Source organism: Eucalyptus grandis, chromosome 3, assembly GCF_016545825.1.
Source record: "Eucalyptus grandis isolate ANBG69807.140 chromosome 3, ASM1654582v1, whole genome shotgun sequence".
Lineage (NCBI taxonomy): Eukaryota > Viridiplantae > Streptophyta > Magnoliopsida > Myrtales > Myrtaceae > Eucalyptus > Eucalyptus grandis.
The window spans coordinates 69,357,844-69,380,548 of NC_052614.1; the positions used below are offsets into that span (position 1 = coordinate 69,357,844).

A 22,705-nucleotide genomic window follows, 5' to 3' on the forward strand; every position below is an offset into this window, starting at 1 on the left:
AGGAAAGAAAAGTTACATTACAGTAGCAACAATCATTGAAGGAAAATAAAAAGGAGATGACATAGGAAGGAGAGCTCGTGTGGAGTGGGCTCAATCACGGATCTGCATCGTGATCACTTTTAACTAGGAAAGACACAACTTTCTCCACTTGGATTCATGATGATGACACACGTAAGGGTTAGGTTTTCCTCTCCTATCATCTCTCTTGTCTTCCTGTGTGCCAACACCGGAAGCCCCGAAGCTTCATCAGATGTCCTGTAGTTTCCACTTGTCCGATGTCCTCTGTCGCTTGACGACAGAAAGGCGATTTGCCTTCACCGACCGGACCATCCAAAACGAGAAACATGGTGATGCATCATCTGCAAAATAAGGTACAATAACATCATTAGAATCATTGATCTTGGGAAGCTTACGTGGAGTCCATGTAATCAGCAATTTAGATGGACGTTGCGTGACCAATTGTTTGTCAATTAAAAGCTTTGCTTTATCTTGCTTTTGATTACTCATCCCATGAATGAAAGCTCATCGAATGATATCTATGAAAACGCCATTTATCTCGATTGTTAGAGCAACTCGGCCTAGGATTCTACAAAATTAATAATTGTAAGGCTAATAGTACCCAGTAGCCCCACATTAATACAGTCATACTATATTTACCCAAAGAAACTTTTTATCACAAAATGTCTCAAACTGATACAATTGCGCCACATTTATCCTAGACTTTTGGTCATAAAAAATCTCAAATTAATATACCTTGTGCCATATTTATCTCAAGAAAATTTTAGATTATAGGTAAATGTGATATGGGTGTATCAATTTGGAGTAAATATAGTGTGAATGTATTGGTTTGGAAGTCTTTGTAATATATAAATTAATTTAAGGTAAATGTGAAACGAGTGAACTAATCTCATATAAAGGTAGCACAAGGTACCGTACATGGGTATTTCGAGAGTTTTTGTGATACAAAAATTAATTGAAGGCAAATATAGCAAGAATTTAACAATTTAGAGTTTTTTTTTTTATTAATTCAAAGTTATAATCATAGTCCATAGGGGATTTCGTCAAGTCAAAAGTTAGCTCCCAATCACCAAGTACATGGGTATTTAAAATTTGAGCGGGAAGTACATGTATCAATTCACAAAATTCATAATTCAAATGATACGACAAATTCTAAACACATGTTAAAAACCTCACATAGAAATATATTGCATCATTCTATAAGAATTTTGCGAATCATCGGATATTCTAGCATTGCTCTTCGAAGTACCCATTAAAGTTGTCTTCTTGTACGCCAAAAAGTGGAAGCCCGAAGCTTCTCAACATAGAGACAAAAAGTCATCGTCTGTATCAATTCAAACAGCTATGGAATGCAATAAATTCAAAAGTGAAAATCTTTATCCGGAATGCTTTCAAAAATACCAACCAAGGAGATCTAAACTCTGTCCATGGGCTGCAAAGGTATGGTTAAAAACCTACTCACATGAGGTTAAAAATATGAATGGTTGGTACATCGAAAGAAATTCTTCCATAAGATCGCCAATTTTGGCAAATATGGAAAGAACGCAACAATTTTGTTTTCCGATACAAAACCAGGTCTCTTCAACTGGCTTCCTGCGACCTCAGACTGCTCCAAGGCTATATAATTCCTCCAATCAACCAAGCAACCACGTTATCATACTTATCAACATTTATGGTCCATTTATTAATCATTCTATTTCTAGAAATAATTTTTATTTAGAAATAGTTTTTTCCAATTAGATTCTTTGGACGAGTTTCTAAATATTAAAAGGCACTTGCTAATTATCCAAAATCTCTATTCTCGGAATAAATTTTTTTTAATATAACCCTCAATTTTTTAAAAAACTTTTAAAATTTCTTTTGATATCTTAATAATTCTATTACATTTTTCCTTTTTCTTCTTCTATTTTTTTTTTTCTGTCTTTCCACTTCTACTTCCTATGGCCAGTTGCTAGCCACACAATTCCCACAAGCGGCCGATGAGAGACAAGAGCCAATGAGGAGATCATCGGGGTCAAGCTCACTGTGGTTGGGCAAGGCTTGGTCTCACCAAGTCTAGCGAGGTTGAGCCTCACTAGTGGGTGGGCAAGGATGATATTTGCAGGGGGTTGCAAGGTCACCGAACCCTGTCTGGCCGGTCGTCGACCATCACCATGACTGGCGAACAACTAGGGGAAGAAAAAGAGGAAGAGAAAAAAAAAAGAAAAAGATTTGGATTTGATTTTGGAGTTATTCCCAGGAATAAAAAAAGTAACTTTTTTAACTTCTTAATTTTCTTCTAAATCTATTTTTAGGAACAAAAATGTCACCAAACATCTTTTTTTTGTTAAGAGAAATAAAATAATAGAATCAAGTACTATTTAGTTCGTTACCAAACAAACCCTTAACATCTGATGAAGTCTTGTAGGAGATTCATTGAGTGGACATAACACAGATTGAGCCTTGTCCTTAATTCCTACTAGTTATATATAGAGAAAATGACACAAACGGTTCACAAACTTTGGCCTAATGTACAATATAATCCTTGAATTTTTAATTTGTTCAATGTGATTCTTGAATTTTTAATTTGTTCGATAATATTCAATTTAGTCCATAAACTTGAAATAAAAGAATAACAATGTTAAACATTTACAAAAAAATCTATGAACTAAATTGAATATGTACTAAAAGTTTAAGCACCACATTATATATTGAGTTAAAGTTCAGGGCCCACATTAAATAAATTAGAATTCATAAACCATTATACATATATATTATAATAATAATTCATTAAAAAAGACAACGTAGATCACCATGAGTCAGCAGTGATGGGAAGGCTGCTTTATGATAATACGACCCACCCTTTTTTATCGCTTGATGCTCGCTGTGTCTCCATCCACTTGGCCCAAGTCTTGACAGAGAAGGAAGGTGGTGGATTCTTTTTGGCTACCCCTTGTCATTGGCAGAGCACCGAAACTTGACGTGAGGACTCTGGATTTCTATAATTTTTTTTCCTGCATTGGAAGTAGCCAAATCGAGCCGAATTTTTATCTGTATTCGAGTTTATTCAATCCGATCTGTCGCAGCTCTCCTCCATTTCGCAGGGTCCACAAAATGAAGGGTTGTAAGAGACCCAGATACAAGCAAGCAATTCGCAATTAATAAAGGTTATTGTCAACAATCTTTCTTTACTTATGTGAGAGAAAAAAAAGAGCCAAGTATTTAAAAATTCATAATTCGACGGATTACTGTTAGACATTAAATATGATCTGTTGTTTTAAAAGTATGATTGTCGCTTACCATATCTCTCGTAGTATTATTTTTTTAACTCAGCATGCGTAGCATTACTTGATATGTACAAATTGCTTTTGTGCTGTCTCTTTCCCTTTCTAGAGAGCATATGTGCTGTCTCCTTTGGAGGAGAACAAGAAGTGGCCCATCTTATCCTATTCAAGCTATGATGACAAGACAAAGGAGAGGAGGGAGGACTGAGGCTTTTGAGTTCCCTCAGTGACCACACTTAATCACTTGCCCATAGTATTGCAGCAAAATTTCACCCTGATATGTAGCAGTAGCCTTGTCATGACAGATCAGTGAATGCCAACCGATCATGATGTATGAATCATGTGGAGTCCATGTGATCATTTGCGATATGTTGACCACTTCAAGCCATTTGCGAAATGTTAATTTAGTAGGTTACAACCATGCAAGTGTCTGGTTGCCAACTTTAATGTACGAAAAAGTCACATTCATCCCAACATCTTAGCCTTAAAAGTGCCTTTTGAACGGTATCTTCGCCAGCTGATTTGATCCGAGCAACCATATTCTTATTGCAAGATGCATATAAAAAGGAAAAAGATTGGTATGCCACACGCGTTCATGTCGGCATTATAAAATTTACAGTTGAGGAACGCCCAAAATGCCATATACATCAATCAAGAGCATGGGCAATTGTTTATGTCTCAAACAACATAATCCAGAAAAAGAACAAGAAACCATTTCATGGTGTTTCGATTATTTCATATTACATAGGTGGAGTAGAAATAATAGCTCGTTAAATACAACATCCAAGCTCACATGCTTTTGGATGGAATTATCCCAGCGATGCAGGCGTACACAGCAACAGACAGATTAGCAGTAGCAAGAGATGCTGTGCATCTAAAATTGCGGTGGATGTGAGACTATTAAACTGAACAAGAAAGGTCTGGCCTAGCACTTTGCTTATTCAATTGAGTCAACAAACTGTCCTATGTGAAAGCTTGAACTTCTGCTCAGTAAGTTGCAATCTGGCCCACCAAGCTCGTGAGATAATGCTTCTTCTTCAGTCTTCTTCTCCTTCCATTGGTTGCCCTGCATTACCGTGAATCAGGGGCATGTTGAACATGTTTACATTCAAAGATTGCACACAGGATGTGCGAGATGTTGTAGTGACACAAAGCAGTGAAATGTCAGTGTCCATCTGAGATCTGAAAACCTGCTTTCTACCAATTAAGTTAAGCAGTTTCCAAATCACCATCCTTAAAATTTTGAGAAATAACGGGAGATCTATTTTTGTAGCACCTATTTATCATTTCTATTGCGACAATAAAATCAACAGTTCCAAACAATGAAAACTAGTTTCATGTAACAACTGGTCAGACTCGAAAGCTTCCTCAACCCAAATCGAGAATCAAGTGGATTCTACACTAATGCAGTTCTCATTCTTGAAACATGTTTTAGAATAAGATTTAGAGGTCACTCCTAATAACCAAATGCATCCATTAGTCTACAGCTAATAAATGGGGTAGAGAGACGGAGAGAGAATAAAACTTACCAATATTGATTCTGGAGGACAAAGGAGTCTGTTGCCACCTTTCTGCCATCATCATTTCGGTTCCAGTGGTAGAGTGCATGTGTTCTGTTTTTTATTTCCAGTGTTGAATGACCATAACTGGCTTCTCTGAATGCAGAATAATCTGGCTGCGGATCTCTAAACCTGCAAATACAACGAGAAAGTACTGCAGATTAATCTTTTTTCTGGATAAGATCTCGACAAGAAACACAACTTAATCTCACTTTTTTTAGCACCCTGATAAAAAACTAATGGGTGTAAGCTTGTTGGCCTCGCTCACCTTCCAGCAAGACCTTCCTGATTGCCTCCATCTCCAACAGTAATGTAGACAGGAGCTGACTCGTCTGGGATGGGGTAACGATCACCAGTCGACACATTGTAATGTATATTTGAGATCCGATACTGAATATGAAAAGAAGATAAATTATCAGTTCTTTGCAGATCTTATGATCTGTTATGGCAGTTAAAGAATGATTATTTCATTAGGTGAGTTCAATAGTTCATTAATATGCTCTCCATTCCAGGATTCATTTAAATGGAAGAGGAAGAAATCAAGTTTAAATGTGCATTCAAGAACTATAAAATTCTATATGCTAATCAGGGCTAGCAGTTGTAAAAAAAAGCTCTTTGGTCTCATTCTCATATCTGAAAGTCACATCTGATATTTCTTCACTGTTTCTTCCCCGTGGTAGGATGCATTAACCTTTGGTTGCTGACAATTCTCCAAATTATTGTCTGCTTAAAATATAATTTTCACCCCCGAAATATGAGCCAAGTTTCATTTTTCACTGAACTTTAGAATTTGACAATTGCACTCTTCAACTACCCTCAGTAGAGAGAGAGAGAGAGAGAGAGAGAGAGAGAGAGAGAGAACAAAACCAAATTTCTATCGATTTTATAAACATCATCTACTGTCTATGACGTGCACTTGCTCAAGTCACCCTAGCTAACCAAAATCTTCCACTGATTTAATTAGGCTATAGATTTTGAAAATCCGCCTGTTGTAAAATAGGGGATTTTCACTTATTAGAACTGAGTTTCATGAGTAGGTGATTATCGAGCACAACCCACAAATAAGAAGTCACCAGATTGCAAGCATCACCCACTCTACAGCCCACAGATTTGATAACAAAAGTATCTTGCTTCATGACAAACAAAATCCTAGCAGCCTGGGTTGATTAAAAAACATCCTAGCTACAGGGAGCTAAGATACTCGATCCTACAAGTACAAAGTAGATCTGACTTATATATCAACCAAATATAAAAACTGGATCCAAGAAGCGATAATCTCTAATTTTCCTAAGAAGTGATAATCTCTAATTTTCCCAGCCCTACAGAACACTAAGGCTAGAAAAAGAAACCGCGAAGTTATAAAACATGTCAGTTGGCAGAGATGGTTCAAGGGAGTAACATGACAAAATGCCGATAAGAAAAATTGATAGTTTAAGAGGATTTTAACAAAGTTTTGTCCTTTTTCAAGAGTAAGGACACTTCAAGGGTGTCATTGTCAAATTTAGAAGTTTAAAGATGAGTGAGACTCAGTTCAAAGTTCAGGACCAGAAGTAAAGTTTTACTGTTTCTTCTACTTAGATTAAAAGGGGCAGAAAGCAAATTTGTGGGCTCCATTGTTTTCAGAATTCAAATTTTTAGAAACTCAGAAAAAATTTGAAAAGTTGGTATTAACAATAGGTCTCGACATTTTCCAACTCAAATTGAAAGATCGGTGAAATTTGGTCAGCAATATGTCAAATCACATTTTATCAGTTTTTGAACAAAATGGAAGCAAAGTTCTCATATTAAAGTCAAGAAGTTACTGGATACAATTCTCAAAAAGTAAAAAGCTGAAACTTTACCCTCTCCAGAATATAACTTAAAATGGAAAAGAGAGTGTTTCTCTGAAAAGAGGGTACGTTAGTATTGTCGAAAAGTTTATCCCCATAATTGGTTTCAACCACACTAGTCTACTCTAATTAATAAATCGTACTTGCCGCCAATGCCAAGATTCTACCTAAAATGATCCATAGATTATCTTCTTATTTCCCTATAATGAGACTCAATTGATGAAGCAATTATGAGTGCATCAAAGCCTATGTACACTATCATGCCATCATAGAAGATGCTATTACGCAAAAGTCATGAATTGAGAAAAAGAACCCCATACCGATCTTTCATAAGCATGGACGTGACCAGCAAAAATAACATCCACTTTGTTTCGGACAAACCACCTCTCGAATACTGATCTCATACTCTCACCCTCCATGAAGTGAGCATCATTGCTATTGTAGATTGGAACATGCATCAGTACAATGAGCCAAGGGGTCTTCTCCCTATCCACCCTTTTGAGTTCTTCTCTTAGCCACATCCATTGTGGTGTGTATTTCACTGTCACAGAGCTTCCACTGATCAGCAACAGGTAAAGAGAAAACAGGGGAAAATAATGTCATGTCTAATTTATAAATTTGGCAGTTTATTTGCTGGAAAACAGTTGCAAATGTCATCAGCACCAAAGTATAACCTCTGACATTCCATATACCGATGGATAGAAATACTGTAAGTTGTTGAGTCAAATATGCTGAAGACAAGGAAGTGCTCGAATAAATTTCAGCAGGGTTTCCCTTGAAGCACCTTCTGTAACAATTTTATTGTACTAGCTGATGTAATTATTTCAAGTTGCAGTTTAGTAAATTGTAGGATGAGGACCACAGACAAACAGTGGGGCACCTAAAAAAAAGCTCCATTTAGCACTCTCATTATTGCTACAAGTAATTGTGCTCTATCACTTATCTGATCACCTGAACATTGTTCAAGACTGAATGTATAAGGAGATAGAAATTACCAAAGGGGGAATAGCTTGACAGCACAATAATATGGGCAGATGCACGTCTGACAGCGTACCAAAGAGGACTGGTGCTTTTGGATGCCAAATAAGGGGTAGCATACCGATAAAGGTATGACTTGAAAGGAATAACTTCTCCCTGCATGTGTTCAAGAAAATTTGGAGAAGAAAATAGGTTAATTGAAACATAAAATAGTCCACGGAAATTACTTGAACAAGAAATTATAAAAGCATGTTCACATAACAATCCATGGCACATAAGAGCAAAACAATAGTAAAATATCAGAAAACATCATTTCAGTCTGATCAAATGGTGTGGCAGAATAAAACTGCAAACAATGGAAAATGTCTGGGAAAAAAAAAGAAAGAGAGAGAGAGACTAGAAAATGTCATTTAGCTACTCCTTGAATATATCAGCAGACATATGAGATTCTCTGATGTCTACACAAACTCATTCACTTAATAACTATATCCCTTTCCTTCCAATAAATTAACTGTAGTGCAAAAATCACAACACGATAAATTGACATACATGAATAAGCTGAAAAGTCAATATTAATATAAAAGTACAAAACCAGTGATAGATTTTTCATCTTGAAGAGCATAGACCATTCAACTAAAAAGTCATCCACCAACTAAAAGGAAAAAACAGCTTGTGAACCACAACTTTAATTTATACGTTCTTCTAATTTAGAACAATGAGAAATCCCTGGAAAGTTAAATTTCTAGGTCATCATGTTTATTAATTATTGTGGGAAAAAGAGCCTGACTTTCTTATAGAAATTTAGAAAGTGCTTAGTTCTGTTCGCCAACTCTACAATAACTCTACACAAGTGTAGCTGTAATGTCCCTATTCCCACACAAGTGGGAAGACTGTTGAAATTATTCAAGATCAAAATTTGCTCTTTTGATTTCCTATAGATACCAGCTACACTTTCTCGGTTTAGCAGACAGACTTTTTTCAACTCCCAGAAAGGATAAGCAAATGGCAATCTTTGCCCAGCTGCTCAAGAACTTTAACCACCTGGAAAATGTTTATCCTCTTTTCCTACAGGATTATGGAGTAAGCAATTACTACTGACACTGTAGTACTTCTTTTCACAGAAACCCTCTTCTAACTATCATGCGTCTTACCAAAGCCTATGAAAAGCTAGTTTGAGGACCCCAGTAGTAAAACTAGTCTGCCCTCAAGCTTCAGGGCAAGTGAGCATGAGTTGATGATCCAACATCATATCACAATGTAGTCCTTAGATTATTTCCTTTTTCCCATTTGGTCCTCAAAAATCACTCTCAACTGGACTAATTCATGCATCCTCATTTTGACCTTTTAGGCCAACTTGGTCATTCAGTTCATTGGATCAGCATACAAAACTGAACAGCCTGTGAGCCTGATAGAAGAAAATGCCCCTAGTTTCAGGAAGGACAGAAAAAAAAAAAAAAAAAAAACTATTCGACCACCACCATTCTAATTCTGATAATGCGATTACTTTTGTATAAGATGAGTAGACCTGAATGTGGGTTGGGAGAATCCCCTATATTATTTTGAAGAAACAAAATAATCAAAGGCTACTAAAGCGTGCATTGGTCATATAAAACCAGCTTGTAGATACACTGCCAATATGTAGATAGAGTCCTACAAGAACATCTAGGAAGGTGAACAAGGCATAAAATGTTAAAGGGTGTCTAAAGCAGGATGGACCTATGTAGAAGGTAAACAAGCTGTAGAATGGGGGATTCGCTGAGGCTTGGATGAACCAGTAGAAGGTAAACAACTGTGTAGAATTAGAAGATGTCAATACACCTGGGTAGAAGGTCAACATTAAGTTTAGCGTAAAGCGTGAATAGACTAAAAAGGACTGTGTGCAGAAGCAGCTCCCACTGCAGATGAGTAAAATACGTGTTGGATGCTTCTACATTCCTGGTGAAGAATACCCAGAGATCTTTCCAATTTGATTTAATATTCGAATTGGGGTCAAGCAACCATTTTCAAGGTCTGCAGTCCGCATAAAACAACCTGGAGAAAATCAGAACTAGTTTGTCCTCTTTATGCAAGCAGGTAAGAGAGTCAGATAACCCGCAAAAGCAGAAGCCACTACTTCTGGAAATCTTCTGCTTCACTCAGGTACAGCAAAATGGACATGCAGTTTGTAGGTCTGCTCAGTTGAGAAGTGAGTCAAACAGATCCTTTGACCCAGAGATGGCTTACCACAGTTATTTTTAAGATTGGAAAGCTATTTAAAGTGATCGAGGATTGCTGAGGACTTTGACAGAAACCAGACCATCTATTCCCACTGTCTTTGAATACTCTCGTGCTTACACTGGTGAAAAACTGCTTCTTTTCTAATTGTATTCACCATGAGGTTTGTGCTTTATAGAGTTAGAGGTGGCTGCATTCATTGGGTATCTACTAAACTTCATGCAGAAGCAGCACTATTTACAGACTGTAACATCTGTAAGATTATTAGTGGATCTCAGCCTTGTTGTGGCTGTTAATCTAGGAGAGTGAATGTAAGCCAAATGGAAGGCAAAACCACTGTACATCAGTTTGCAATATTTTCTATCTTTTCAACTATCTTATTAACTGCTAGATAAGAGTTTCTGCATCTGCACAACTATATTTCATTCTACAAAAGAGCTTTTGCATGTCTTTACAAAAAAATTCTAATCTCCTCATAACAACCAATTCATCCCCTCTTGGTTTGTGTTAGCCTTATCAAACTAGTTTGAGGCGCGATGCATTCAATAGCTGACTTATTTCTATGAGTGGCGATCTTGTGCCATGACTATTCGAACTGGTATTTCATGAAATTGCTAAAATAAACAAAAGAAAAAAATCATTATTTTGACAAAATGATCCTTCTAGAAAACTGGTCAACACTTCTTCAGCTGTATGGATTTCGAATTACTTGTGCTCATCTTCTGTAACATTTTCTCGAGAACTTTCTAGCATCTTAGTCCTATCAGATCCTCTTACCAGATTATCTCCCATAATTTGGTCGATGCTTTACTTCTACAGTGTGTCCATTAAGGTCCAATATGAAGAAGAAAAGGTGATTGAGAATCAATATCCAAGAAGAAACATTAGATGACAGAATTATAACTATAGTGAAGGTTGGACTAAATTGAAAATAGGAAATAGGGAAGGTCTAGCAAATTAGTCTACCAGACTTGCATATTACCTTTAGGAAATGAATACACATATTCCAGTAGATGTTCAACTATATGCATCATTTTAGTGTGCTTGTGCAAGAGTACTTTGTTCGTCTGTGCTATTGGTAAGGGCAATACTTTACCATGTAGGGCATGTACTCAATCTCATGATTCCCAGCAGCCCAGAGCCACGGTTGATACGCAGCAATTTTTTCAATAAAGCGCCCCCATGTATCCCACCTTAAGCCAACATCATTGTACTGATACCTATCAGCATAAGAAAGATCCCCGACAAATAACACAGCCTGAGCTCCACTGTGCATATAATGCTCAAGAGTGGATAGTGAATTGTAAGTCTGCCCCAGATCACCTGCAAAATACAGTGACATCCAATAATAAACAGACTATAATCAGGACTCTATGAGTGATGCATTCAGTAGAAATTATCGATAGCACTGAACCTAGATAGAAATGAATTTCACTATCCCACATCACTCCTAGGGAGGCCTTCCAAAACAAAGAATTATTTCTAGGGCTATCCACTGATAAATGCCCTCAAAGGCTCAGCTGGATAACTGCTTGATACTCTGCCTTTCCTTTGCCACATTTTTGTTGTGGAAAGTACAAAAAGCTGAATAAAAAAATTGCTTTATGCAACAGTTCTGGAAATTAACTGTTTATGGAAATCTCAATTGATTCTTTGGCTTTTTCCAACAAGAGTTTACTTGTCAATCAAGAACAATTTGCATCCTCCCAGAGTTCTGCATTTCCATAAAGTATATGTTGTTTATCCAGGAAAAGGCATTTGTTTAATTAATTAAAAAAAAAAAAAAAAAAAACTTCTACTGTTCCTTCAACGAAAATTGCTATGCATGAGCACGCACTCTAATGTTCTACACATCCACATACGAGCATTCTCATCTGTTTACATATGGTGAAACAACTCACCAATGATACCAAATTTGTATGGAGCATCCGGACCAATCTTTGGGGGTGTTTGAAATGAAAATTCTCGGGAAGAATCACCCTCTCCAATCTTGTAATAGTACTTGGTGTCATACTGAGAGAGAAGATATCAACAAAAATCTTATACAGAGCATTCTTTTGTGAAGTTAAGTTAGAGTCTCAAATATGAAGCTACTACCTGCTGCAAGACCATAGGCTACCAAAGGAAAATTATTGAAAATAGAATGAAAACACTGGAAAAGTTTTAACAATCTAGAGAATGGCAATAAGTGACCTTGAGGCCCTCAAGTAGACAGTGATGTACGTAACCGGACTTGTAATTATGAAAGGTGTAGTTTGTCGCCGTCCCTTCAGCAGAAAGAGTGTATCTTCCCGGAGATGTTCCAAAGTGAACTACACTCAAAACAGGCGCGTCAGTGGTCACCCACGATACAATGACAGCCTTCCCATCATAATCGCCTTGTGTGATATGCACCTGCAATAGGATGTTTCAAAAGAAAACGAGCTCAGCAGGGCTTTACCACAATATAAAAAGCTGAGAAAAAGAACAGCAGTAGGAAAATATATAAAGCATCCCCATCAGTTATTGCTGAAAAGTGAACTTCAAGCATCTCAAAACTAAAAGCATCATCATGCAAGATACTGTAATTTAGCCAAGAGACAGGTGATTAGGATAATTTAAGAGGTGTTATTAGCTGAGGATCCACAAGTCTCATAGTCGTCTCCTTCAAGCAGTTCCTACATAAACTTTACTCCAAATGAATAAGCTTCACAAGTATTGCTGTTATGCAGCACCATTTTGTGCCTATATAATCAAAAGATAGAGGTGTAGCACTCAATATCAGAAATTGATTCTTTATTCATTCCACCAATTTTTTACAGATACTGCCACCTAAAGAGTTCAAAGGAAAATGTAAAGAGGGGAGCAAAAAAAGCTGACATCTCTTCTGCAACAGTTCACTATTGCTTACTTGTTGTGGTGCATTGTGACCCTTGGGGACTGCAAAGACTTCATTATCCAAAGGAATGTCAACAGACGGCCACTCTGATCTGACAAACGTACTTGTGATGCCACCATATACTCTGGCCCCATAGCTCACGAAGGTGATTGCTGCAAAAATAACTTGGACGAACCAGGAAGGCCTGCTAGTAACAGTGCCTATCATGGTTCAAGAATTGACACGATTCCAATACACAATCACCTACCAAAGAGTCAATGCAAGAATCCGTTAATTATTGGATCAACTCCCTGAAAATGAATGATTCAAGTTGAAAAGAAACAGCACATCTAATAACCAATCGACTCGTTTAGCAAATTTGCGAAAGCTTTCATTCTAATTGCCCCCCCGGGCCCTCATACTGTAGAAAACGATAATATTTTTTCGCGGACAGAGTCGAAACTCATGGCAAGTCACTGCATACCCATTTCCATTTTCCCACTAAAAAGCAAGAATCATGCCAGATTACCCTTCGAGAACCACGCTTTCGACAACACTGTGCAGGGAAAGAGAACGAAATTCGAGCAAATCGAAATGGCTGGACAAAACCCAATTCAGCCAAACGCAGATGGGTCATGCGAAAAGCGAGAGGAGAGAAGACTACCTTCAAGAACCACGCACCAGACACAGAGAGAGAGAGAGAGAGAGAGAAGGAGAGGGGTGGTGAGTTTAAAAGGGTGGTTGTTGAGAGGATGGAAGAGCGAAAGGGAAGCGATGGGGTGGCGTGGCGTGGCGTGGCGTGGGAGGGAGCGCTTGCCAATTTCACTGCTTTGTCGGGTACTCCATTGTTTTGGAATGGCTTTCAAGAATCAAGAACGGATTTTGCGAGCCTGGGTGACCGAGAAACCGTTGGCTATGATCCCATCCATGATCTGCTGCAACTACAACTTTGTCTAAACATGGGATCCGGATCGAGGGTGGCGGGCGGTTCCCAGTGCACGTGACTGTCCAATGCACGTGATGGTTTTGCATAATGTCTTTGTCTGTACTATGTTAATGGCAGATTTTTGTCCCATTCCAATCAATTTTCTCTGTTCTTGCTCTCCACTTTATCAATTATTTCTGATTTTTATAGAATTAATACTAAAAAAATTCGAACTTTACATAATTTGACACAAACACTCTAAACTTAAACTATAAAAAATTCCAAACTTAAACTATAACAAATATATCTTGGATAGAATTGAAATAAAGCGTTTATATATTACATATGAATAATTCTATGTTTTCATTACACATAAAAAAAAAAAAAAGTTCGGGACATTTGTATTATAATGGGTATAGTTTGGATTTGTTGTAGTATTTGCCCTTTTATCTATGTTATTTTCTCTAAATTTTAAAAGTAAAGATATTGTATAAATTATGAGGGATTATTATAATTACTAGTGGAGTTGTGAAGAATTAGGTATAGTGGCTAAATAAACAAATTGTGGACCCCATGGTTAGTGCAATTACTTAATGAGTTTTTGGATTTTCATGTTATTTTTTCATATCCCACCAATTGCATGTAAATTATTTTAAGTTAAATTAATATGTACAGATTTAAAACGTAGGCTTGAGTGATTAATAGGGCTTATTGACAATTCTATTGGCCTCAAGATAATCAAATCTCCAGGCTCGTGTCTTGAGTTCTTAAAAAATAATTAAATAATTATCAATTAATAGCTCTTCTATGATTGCGATGACCATTTGTAAAACTATTTCTAGTAATCAATAATTTTCTACTTGTCCTTATATAAATCAAGCATTTTCTGTAAATATAATTGCAGATTGTAATCTAACAAACTTTCATTAGATAAAACTATTATGTCTATATTATCTGCACCATTCTCTAAGTAAAAATGAACCTTCGACTCCAAAGGATTAAAATCAAAACTTTATTTTCCAAAAACATCCTCAATTAACTGTCTTTCTAATTTAATAAGTTTATTTTATCTCCCCCGTATTCCATTTTCTAACTATGAATCTTTTCTACATTAATTAACAATCCTCACCTGATTCGGGTTTCCCCTATTTCGGGCTTAGCCATTCATCCCGGGCCGGCCCATTTATCGACCACCGCGCTTCTCTTCCCAAATCGCCGATCGAACCAAAAAATCGTCACCGTCGCGATCCCCATTTCATCTAATCGGCAGATCGGCCGATTTAGGGTTTTCATCTCCCTTCGATCGCTCGAGCTCGATCCGATTCCCAACCTCGCAATCGTTCCCGCCCCAATCGCCGCCGCCGCCGCCGCCGCCGGAACCCTAGGGGAGAGAGATGGGGAAGAACGAGTTCCTGACGCCCAAGGCGATCGCGAACCGGATCAAGGCGAAGGGCCTGCAGAAGCTGCGGTGGTACTGCCAGATGTGCCAGAAGCAGTGCCGCGACGAGAACGGCTTCAAGTGCCACTGCATGAGCGAGAGCCACCAGCGGCAGATGCAGATCTTCGGCCAGAACCCCCACCGCATCGTCGAAGGCTACTCCGAGGAGTTCGAGGACTCCTTCCTCGAGCACATGCGCCGCAGCCACCGCTTCAGCCGCGTCGCCGCCACCGTCGTCTACAACGAGTACATCCACGACCGCAGCCACGTCCACATGAACTCCACCCAGTGGGCCACCCTCACCGAGTTCGTCAAGTACCTCGGTCGCACCGGCAAGTGCAAGGTCGAGGAGACCCCCAAGGGCTGGTTCATGACCTACGTCGATCGCGATAGCGAGACCCTGTTCAAGGAGAGGCAGAAGAATAAGAGGATCAAGGCGGACCTGGTGGATGAGGAGAAGCAGGAGAAGGAGATAATGAAGCAGATCGAGAGGGCCGGGCAGTTGTTGCCGGCTGCCGCTGCGCCGGCGAACGGGACAGGGCCCGAACTGCCGAGGGAGGTGAATTTGGAGAACGGCGTGAAGATAGGGTTCTCGCTCGCGAAACAGCCGGAGCTTAAAGAGAGAGGGGAGAGTTCCAAGTTGGTTTTCGAGGAGACAGAGAACGATCGGGGCGGGAAAAGGAAGGGTGGTCCGGGTGGCGAGCCGAAGAAGAGCATGACGAAGTCTGCACTCGAGGAGTTGATGAAGGAAGAGGAGAAGAAGAAGGAGCGGATTAATAGGAAGGACTATTGGTTGTGTGAAGCCATTGTTGTGAAGGTGATGAGCAAGGCACTGGCTGATAAAGGGTATTATAAGCAGAAGGGCGTTGTTCGAAAGGTGATCGATAAGTATGTGGGCGAGATCGAGATGCTCGAGAACAAGCACGTGTTGAGGGTGGACCAGGAGGAGTTGGAGACCGTGATTCCGCAAATCGGGGGCTTGGTGAGGATCGTGAATGGCGCATATCGAGGCTCGACTGCAAGGTTGCTGGGGATTAATACGGAGAAATTTTGCGCTAAAGTGCAGATAGAGAAAGGTGTCTATGATGGAAGGGTGATTCCTGCTGTTGAGTATGAAGATATATGTAAACTTGCATAATGAGGTTGGTGCTTAGTGCTTAGATATATCTATTCAGATAACCTTGAATTTTTCTGAATCATCCATCAAAATAAGCTCCAAGGAAAATGTGTCCGTGATGATGATGAGCCCAAGATTCTTGTTGATTTGTATATGCAAGCTGACTTTTGATTTATGAAATTTTGAAATGTCGGATGGAAAGCTGTCTTACTTCTGCTATGCTATGCTCCTTTGTATGTTTGGTTGTTTTTGTGATTTATGCATGATCATTTCTAGTCAACTGGTAAATGAATTGGGATATATGTAAAGTTGCGCAATGAGGTTGGTGCTTACTGCTTAGATATATCTATTCAGATAACTCTGAAATTTCTCTGTGTCGTCCATGAAAATCAGCAAGTAAAATGTGTATGTGATGTGATGGTGATAAACCCAAGATTCTTGTTGATTTGTATATACAGGCTGACTTTTGATTTATGCATATCTGAATTATCAGCCGGAAAGCTGTCTTACTTCTGCTATGCTATGCTATGCTTCTTTGTATGCTTGGTTGTTTTTGTCATTTATGCATGGTGATGTTGATTCAATTGGCAAATGAATCGGGATATCTGTCACCTAAGTGTCTTGTGTTCATCAAATGCTGCCCCGTTTCGGTTAGGAAGATGTTCCAGGTTATGTGCTGGTTTCCTATATGTAGACTCCGAGCATCCAAATTACTGTATATGTATTGAGGTATGTACTGCTTTTCCGATATGCTTTTCACATTACTTATAGGTCCTTTTGTTAGCCACTGGCGGCTTATTCAGTCGAAATTCTTTTCATTTTAGTGTGGATTTCTGGCTTTGTATCGACTAAGCAGTGTGTTGATTAGCTGGAGCAACTTTTGTTTGTAATAGAGAAGGCCTTGGACCTTGGTGCACAGAATGGAGAATAGGCGTTCTAAAAGACACAAAAAAGAAGTATTTGGGGGGTCTCTGTAATTTACATGATCTGATTGAATGATGTTTTTCTGATTGTTGCTATGCAGATGTTGAGGATTTTGACTAACTGAACATGATGAATGTGCACAAGCGATAGAACAAGAGGACTTCGTAACATGAGTAGTTTCTTCTGTTTACTCGAAAGAGGGAATCGTGCGCTTTCTCGATGTCTGATTTTCGAAGAAGGGCCCATGTGATGGCGCGGCTCTAGGGTTAATGGGGATTTGAGGGAGGGTGAACCATCTTCCGAGAAGTTCTGATTTTACTTGGAATCTTGCACGACCTGAAAGAATTCACGGGAGGGGTAGTTTCATCCTATTACTTTGTTGTGAATGACTAAATTGACTCGTTTTGTCATGAGCACCTCCATGTTCTGCTGAGCAAACATAACTAGTTTCTTTTGTTGGTTAGGCATACTACGTTCTTCATTATGCAATTTTATTTTAATCTAACCGTCATTTTCATTTAATCCTTTTAATGGCGAAGTCGAATATTCGATGCCATGTTTCCACTCATTTTGTTTCTAACTGGAATTCGTGCTTGCCTTATTCAATACCATGATGTGTTCGGGCGAACTGGAATTCGTACTTGCCTCATTTTCCTTTTTTAAGGCGTCATTCTTGAAGGGAATCCTCGCTGAAAAGCTTTTTATTACATAAATACATTTCTCAAGTTAGTAAACTTAAAACATACAGATACAAATTGAGGTCTCTACCAGCAGCACGCCTTTGACCCAGCGAAATCTGCCATATACATTCATGGGGAGAAATTCCCCACTCAGCAAGAACTGCTCCAATGGGAAACACGTCGATCCCACGTACGATTCAAGCATTGAAACGAAGAACCAGTGAGAAACAACAAAGGCCAAACGTATTGTGGAATTTGACCATGTTTATTTGTGCCTTGAGAACACCATTATGCAAGCAAAGGTCATCACAGATCAAGGTACGATGATATTCATGAACTTCCTCTTTGCAAATGCCAACCACCATTTGTTTGGAGTCCCATTTGGTCTATATGCGACACTCAACAGTCTTCCGCTTGTTTCTTCTCTTATCTGCTTCAGATAATTCCTGAATAGCTCTGCATCCAGAGAGCGTATTAGTGGCGGAGCAGCTTATGAATATGGAAACACGGCAATTGTGATGAGACTGCCAAACAAACACAATCAAACTCAAGCATAGGAATTGACAGCTGGCATTCGATTTGTGTGATTCTAAATTCCAATAACAGGTCCGACCAATGAACCGGCCTTGCAGAGCATTTCTTTGTAAAACAATTTCTCCACTCAGTTTCATATCAGCCAACTCAAGATCTTATTCTTCTGTTCCCAAAGTAGCTTCAAATCGTAATGTTCTCGCAAGTTATTTATCGTAACACTTTGGCCAAGCTCTTTTGATGTGAATGCCTATGTAACTAGGACAACTTTAAATATTACATGCCACAATGTCTAAATCTAGATGGATAAGGAAAACTGAACCGTACATCTAGAGAGCTAAAATGTTACTGTTTAGAGACACTAGTAGGAGACTAATGCTACTTCCCAACTTTAACTTAATAATTTGCACACCAAGATTGAGTTCATTCAGGAACAAACATGTTTCCCTCTGTTAACATTGTCATCCAAAGCGATATCTCGCTAAATTGAATACCCAGTCAGATACCACCAGAATATCTGCAGATACGCACATTTAGAATAGTTCGATCAAATTAAACCACTTCTAAACCAATTAACTGAGGAAGCCAAAAAAGAAGAAAGCACAAATGAACAACGACCGATTGAGATGCTTAACTTATTCCAATCAATTGATCAGGTGGAAGGACAAGTATAAGATAAATATGCATATTGACAAAAATGACAACAATTTCATGTATGCAAGATTTTATCAGCTTTATACAACAAGAGCACTTGCCTGCTTCCTGTGGAGACTGAGGCAAGGGAAAAAGGCCTGGAAAGGGATAACCGGATTCTCCAGGCACAGGGACCTTCTCCAGACCCAAGTTAATGATAGCTTTGGTCCCTTCAGCCAAAGTTCTGCAGCCCTCTAGCCTCTTTAGTGCCACATTGATGTAGAATGTCAAATAAATGAGGAGCTTATCCGCAGCACTCTTTATATCGAAGTTCCTAAAGAAAACATTGGCCCGGAAGAATGTGATTGCTTCATCAACAATATCGGTTCTATCTGCAGGAGGCATGCATCAGAAACCAAGCACACAGAATCAAATATATTTCAAAATTCCTGATCAAATCAACTACTACCTTGCTCAGAAGTTGGAGCTGGGCCCTTTATATGGCTTTTTAAGGGAAGCAATGGACACCCACATGCCCTAGTAATCCCTTCCTCATCCAAAAAACTTGAATGGTAAACCTGCGCCAATAGCAAGTTCTAAGCATAATCAGAAGAAGACACTATATATCCTAAAATTGCAGGAACACAACCAAAGCAATGTAAAAAGCACTCTAAATGGATGATTGCAACTTTGCTCGTCTCAGCAAAATTACACGAACAGCGCATTGGTTCAAAGAACCTGCAGTCTAACCCGAACGATAGGAAGCTTGCACTCCAATTTTATCTTTAAGAATGCAGATTCAGTGCATTTAGTTAATTGCGAGCATCAGGTCTCACTCTGGTCCTACCTAGATCAATCTGCATTGTCTAGTTTTTTTCTTGTTCTTTACGGGGGCATCTCTAAATCACTCCCAAGGTGAAGGAAGTCACAAGGCCCTTTCTTTTGCAAGACTCGGGCCTCACAACTTTCACTGGAGATGAAGAGCGGAAATGACCGCAATTTCACTCCGGTGTAGATATCATTTCAAACTACATATGGAGAAGATGAGCAACTGCCCATTTCTAGCCCCAGAATCATCTGCTTTCCCCTCCCTACATTGTTCTGGTGGTTGCTGCTCAAAACATGGAAACAGATCTCATGTCCCCATAAGGTTTTATCTTGAGGTAATGCATTTCTCTTCTTCCCTCCTCTACTAGCTCATCATTCTCTATCTCCCCCAAATTTCCTAAGAACAACCTCCACAGCTTCGACATGCGAGAGCAAATTGCGATAAACGCCCCCCCGAAATGTCCTCGACTGGAAACATAAGTGAAAAACGATGTTCTCATCACCATACCATGCTTCTTCTTCCGACCAAATGCTCGACCGCGACTGCCCAGAACGTCAAGTTCTTCGAATTATCTGCACAAGCCGCAACCAAAGAAACCCATCAACACCACCATCGCCATCGGAGGTAGGCGACAGGACCGATCTCGCCACGATGCGGGAGCCGCCTACAGTCCCGGCCCGTCCGGCAGCGAAAATTCAACTTTACCTGAGATGGAGACCGACGCGACGGCAACGGCGAACGACTCCGCGGGGATCGATCCCGGCCCTCGACGGCCGACGGGAAGCGGCGGCGGGAGATCCGGCGTTGATCCGGCGTTGCTCCGGCGAGCGCGGACGACGACGACGACGACGACGACGGTGAGAAGACGAGGAAAGACGAAGGGAATTCGGGGCGGCGGGTTTTGGCCCGAACCGGTTGGAGTGAAATGCAAGCTTTGGTCGGTACGGTTGGTGCCGCTTAAACCCGGGCCGCATCCCGATATGGCCCGGGTCGGGGCTCCGGATCCGCTGAGCTGCACATTTACTTGCATCGTGAGATTTTGGAAGATCAAAAGGCTAAAAAAGAAAGAAAAAAAAAATCCAAACTGTACCTATTGTAACACATTTATCATGAATTTATTTTATCATAAAAAAACTTCAAACTTGTACTTATATAATATATTTACTATTTGTCTAAGTTTTTGTTGAGTGATTTTTTACAATTTTGTTACATGGATGTCATATCAATATCGTTTACCTTCTGACATTTATATAGGTAGACTTTTAATAGTGTTCATTAACAAACTTATGATGGATAGTAGATGTATCAGACGCATATAAATTTTGAGTTTTTTTATGTCGCTAAAAAAAAAAGTTCGAAGTAAATGCTTCATACTAGATATAAATTTGCGATTTTTGTTATATGTATGTATGTGTAGAAACATGACATTCGGATTTTTGATGCTTTCACGTTGACCCTCAGATTTAGATTTTGCAATATAAAAGATTTGTCATATTTCCAAAAACATCGCAATCGCGACGTTTAACACGATTATCTCTAATCCATTTTTCTTCCTAGACTAAGGAAGTAATAGGCAAGTGTCACAGGCCGAGAGTTGCGCTACTCACAAGTGTCATGAGTACGGGAGGATTCACGGACCGTGACACAAGGCAATATAAGCAGCGCGGCCGCATTTCCTATTTCGTTGCGTAATCCTTCTCGCACTCTTCAATATTATTTCGAAATTAAATGACTGAGAGTCTGCTATAAAATTTTATCTCCATGACCGTAGGTGACGCTTCCTTACTAAACCAATCTTATTTTGAGGTGCATGATGGAGTTTGAATAGTCATGGTTTATGCTTTTTTATTAAAAGGTGTGTTTTGCTTTCGATCAAGCTTGTATTTTTAGTTTTGATACTAGCATCTCCTTTTCCTACATAGGATATATGGCGTTTTATTTATTTATTATTATCATTATTATAATGACCGAGGATTTGTTGGAGCATGCCCTTTGTTGACTTACGCCAATTTGAGATCTTATGGGCCTCCTACGGTTGAGGCCTAACAGCGACTATATTTTAGGAGAAACTAGCCCAATAAACCACCATGAGTAGTGCAGTTAGTTGAAATCTCTCCTTCCAGCACATGAAGGTTGAGGGTTCAAAATCTGTGCGATTCAAGTGGTGGGCCGCATATTTGTTAATTTTGGACGGCGAAAGTAGACGTTCCTTGAACTATGTGCCCATATCTTATGTGTGATCCCTTAATGATGATTTCAATGGTTAAAAGCTTATTAGAAGAACGGGAAAAGTATTAAAAAAATCATAAATATATTCTATTAATATCAATACAATTATAAACCTTTATTTTGGACTGATTCAATCTTAAATATTTTCACCAATTTAGGGTAGATGGCAACGGTCTTACACAACACGCGAGTGTGGACTTAAACATTTTGTTTTTACAATTTTTTTTTTTTTTTTTTTTTATTTTTTTCTAGTTAGAATCTAAAAAAAAGGTATGTGAACGGGCTTGGATAAGGCTAGCAATTCATCGATTGTTGACTATGCACAAAAGAAAAATAATAAATAGTAGATTACAATCTTGAATCTTATACAAAAGAGTTAGGTAGGTTAAGCAATAAATAGATAAGATAAAATTGATAAATTTTATATAAAACATTTTTACCATAAAAAATCTCAAACTCATATATCTATGACATATTTATTATTAATTAATTTTCATTAAATTTTACTATTAAATTATTAAATTTGATGATACAAGGCAATTGACGGGTGCCTTAATTTATATACTAATCTATCGCTTTTTGCAGTATTTATTTAATTTAATGAAAATTAATTAAAAAAATAAATTTGTCATAAATATATGGATTTGAAGTTCATGATGGTGAAAATAAATTTATTACATG

General features: G+C 38.7%; 3 protein-coding genes across 7 annotated transcripts; 1 reads left to right on the plus strand and 2 right to left on the minus strand.

The window, feature by feature from the left end:
- Window positions 1-3,877: 3,877 nt before the first annotated feature.
- LOC104438607 (bifunctional purple acid phosphatase 26) lies at window positions 3,878-13,690 on the minus strand. The gene is made up of 10 exons (XM_010051792.3): window positions 13,383-13,690; window positions 12,752-12,982; window positions 12,055-12,255; window positions 11,763-11,874; window positions 10,958-11,184; window positions 7,665-7,803; window positions 6,990-7,210; window positions 5,109-5,230; window positions 4,811-4,972; window positions 3,878-4,347 (listed from the first exon to the last, which is right to left on the minus strand). The coding sequence occupies exons 2-10, from the start codon at window positions 12,944-12,946 to the stop codon at window positions 4,269-4,271; spliced, it is 1,458 nt and encodes a 485-aa protein (XP_010050094.2). The 5' UTR covers window positions 12,947-12,982; window positions 13,383-13,690; the 3' UTR covers window positions 3,878-4,268.
- A 1,203-nt stretch (window positions 13,691-14,893) lies between these two features.
- LOC104438609 (KIN17-like protein) lies at window positions 14,894-18,552 on the plus strand. Of its 5 annotated transcripts, XR_005549555.1 has the most exons (4): window positions 14,894-16,223; window positions 17,092-17,153; window positions 17,869-18,120; window positions 18,242-18,552. XR_005549555.1 is itself a non-coding variant. In XM_039308947.1 (2 exons), exon 1 carries the CDS (start codon window positions 15,038-15,040, stop codon window positions 16,217-16,219), a length of 1,182 nt encoding a protein of 393 aa, XP_039164881.1. In that variant the 5' UTR covers window positions 14,894-15,037; the 3' UTR covers window positions 16,220-16,223; window positions 17,223-18,552. The 5 variants fall into 5 exon arrangements, 1 of the variants encoding a protein (XP_039164881.1); XR_001986285.2 differs by lacking the exon at window positions 17,092-17,153 and having other exon boundaries at window positions 17,223-18,120; XR_001986287.2 differs by lacking the exon at window positions 17,092-17,153 and having other exon boundaries at window positions 17,223-18,120; window positions 18,269-18,552.
- LOC104438608 (actin-related protein 2/3 complex subunit 3) lies at window positions 17,799-20,803 on the minus strand. Its single transcript, XM_010051793.3, has 5 exons — window positions 20,501-20,803; window positions 20,303-20,367; window positions 19,436-19,544; window positions 19,089-19,358; window positions 17,799-18,258 (listed from the first exon to the last, which is right to left on the minus strand). Exons 2-5 carry the CDS (start codon window positions 20,303-20,305, stop codon window positions 18,116-18,118), a joined length of 525 nt encoding a protein of 174 aa, XP_010050095.1. The 5' UTR covers window positions 20,306-20,367; window positions 20,501-20,803; the 3' UTR covers window positions 17,799-18,115.
- Between the last annotated feature and the right edge of the window lie 1,902 nt (window positions 20,804-22,705).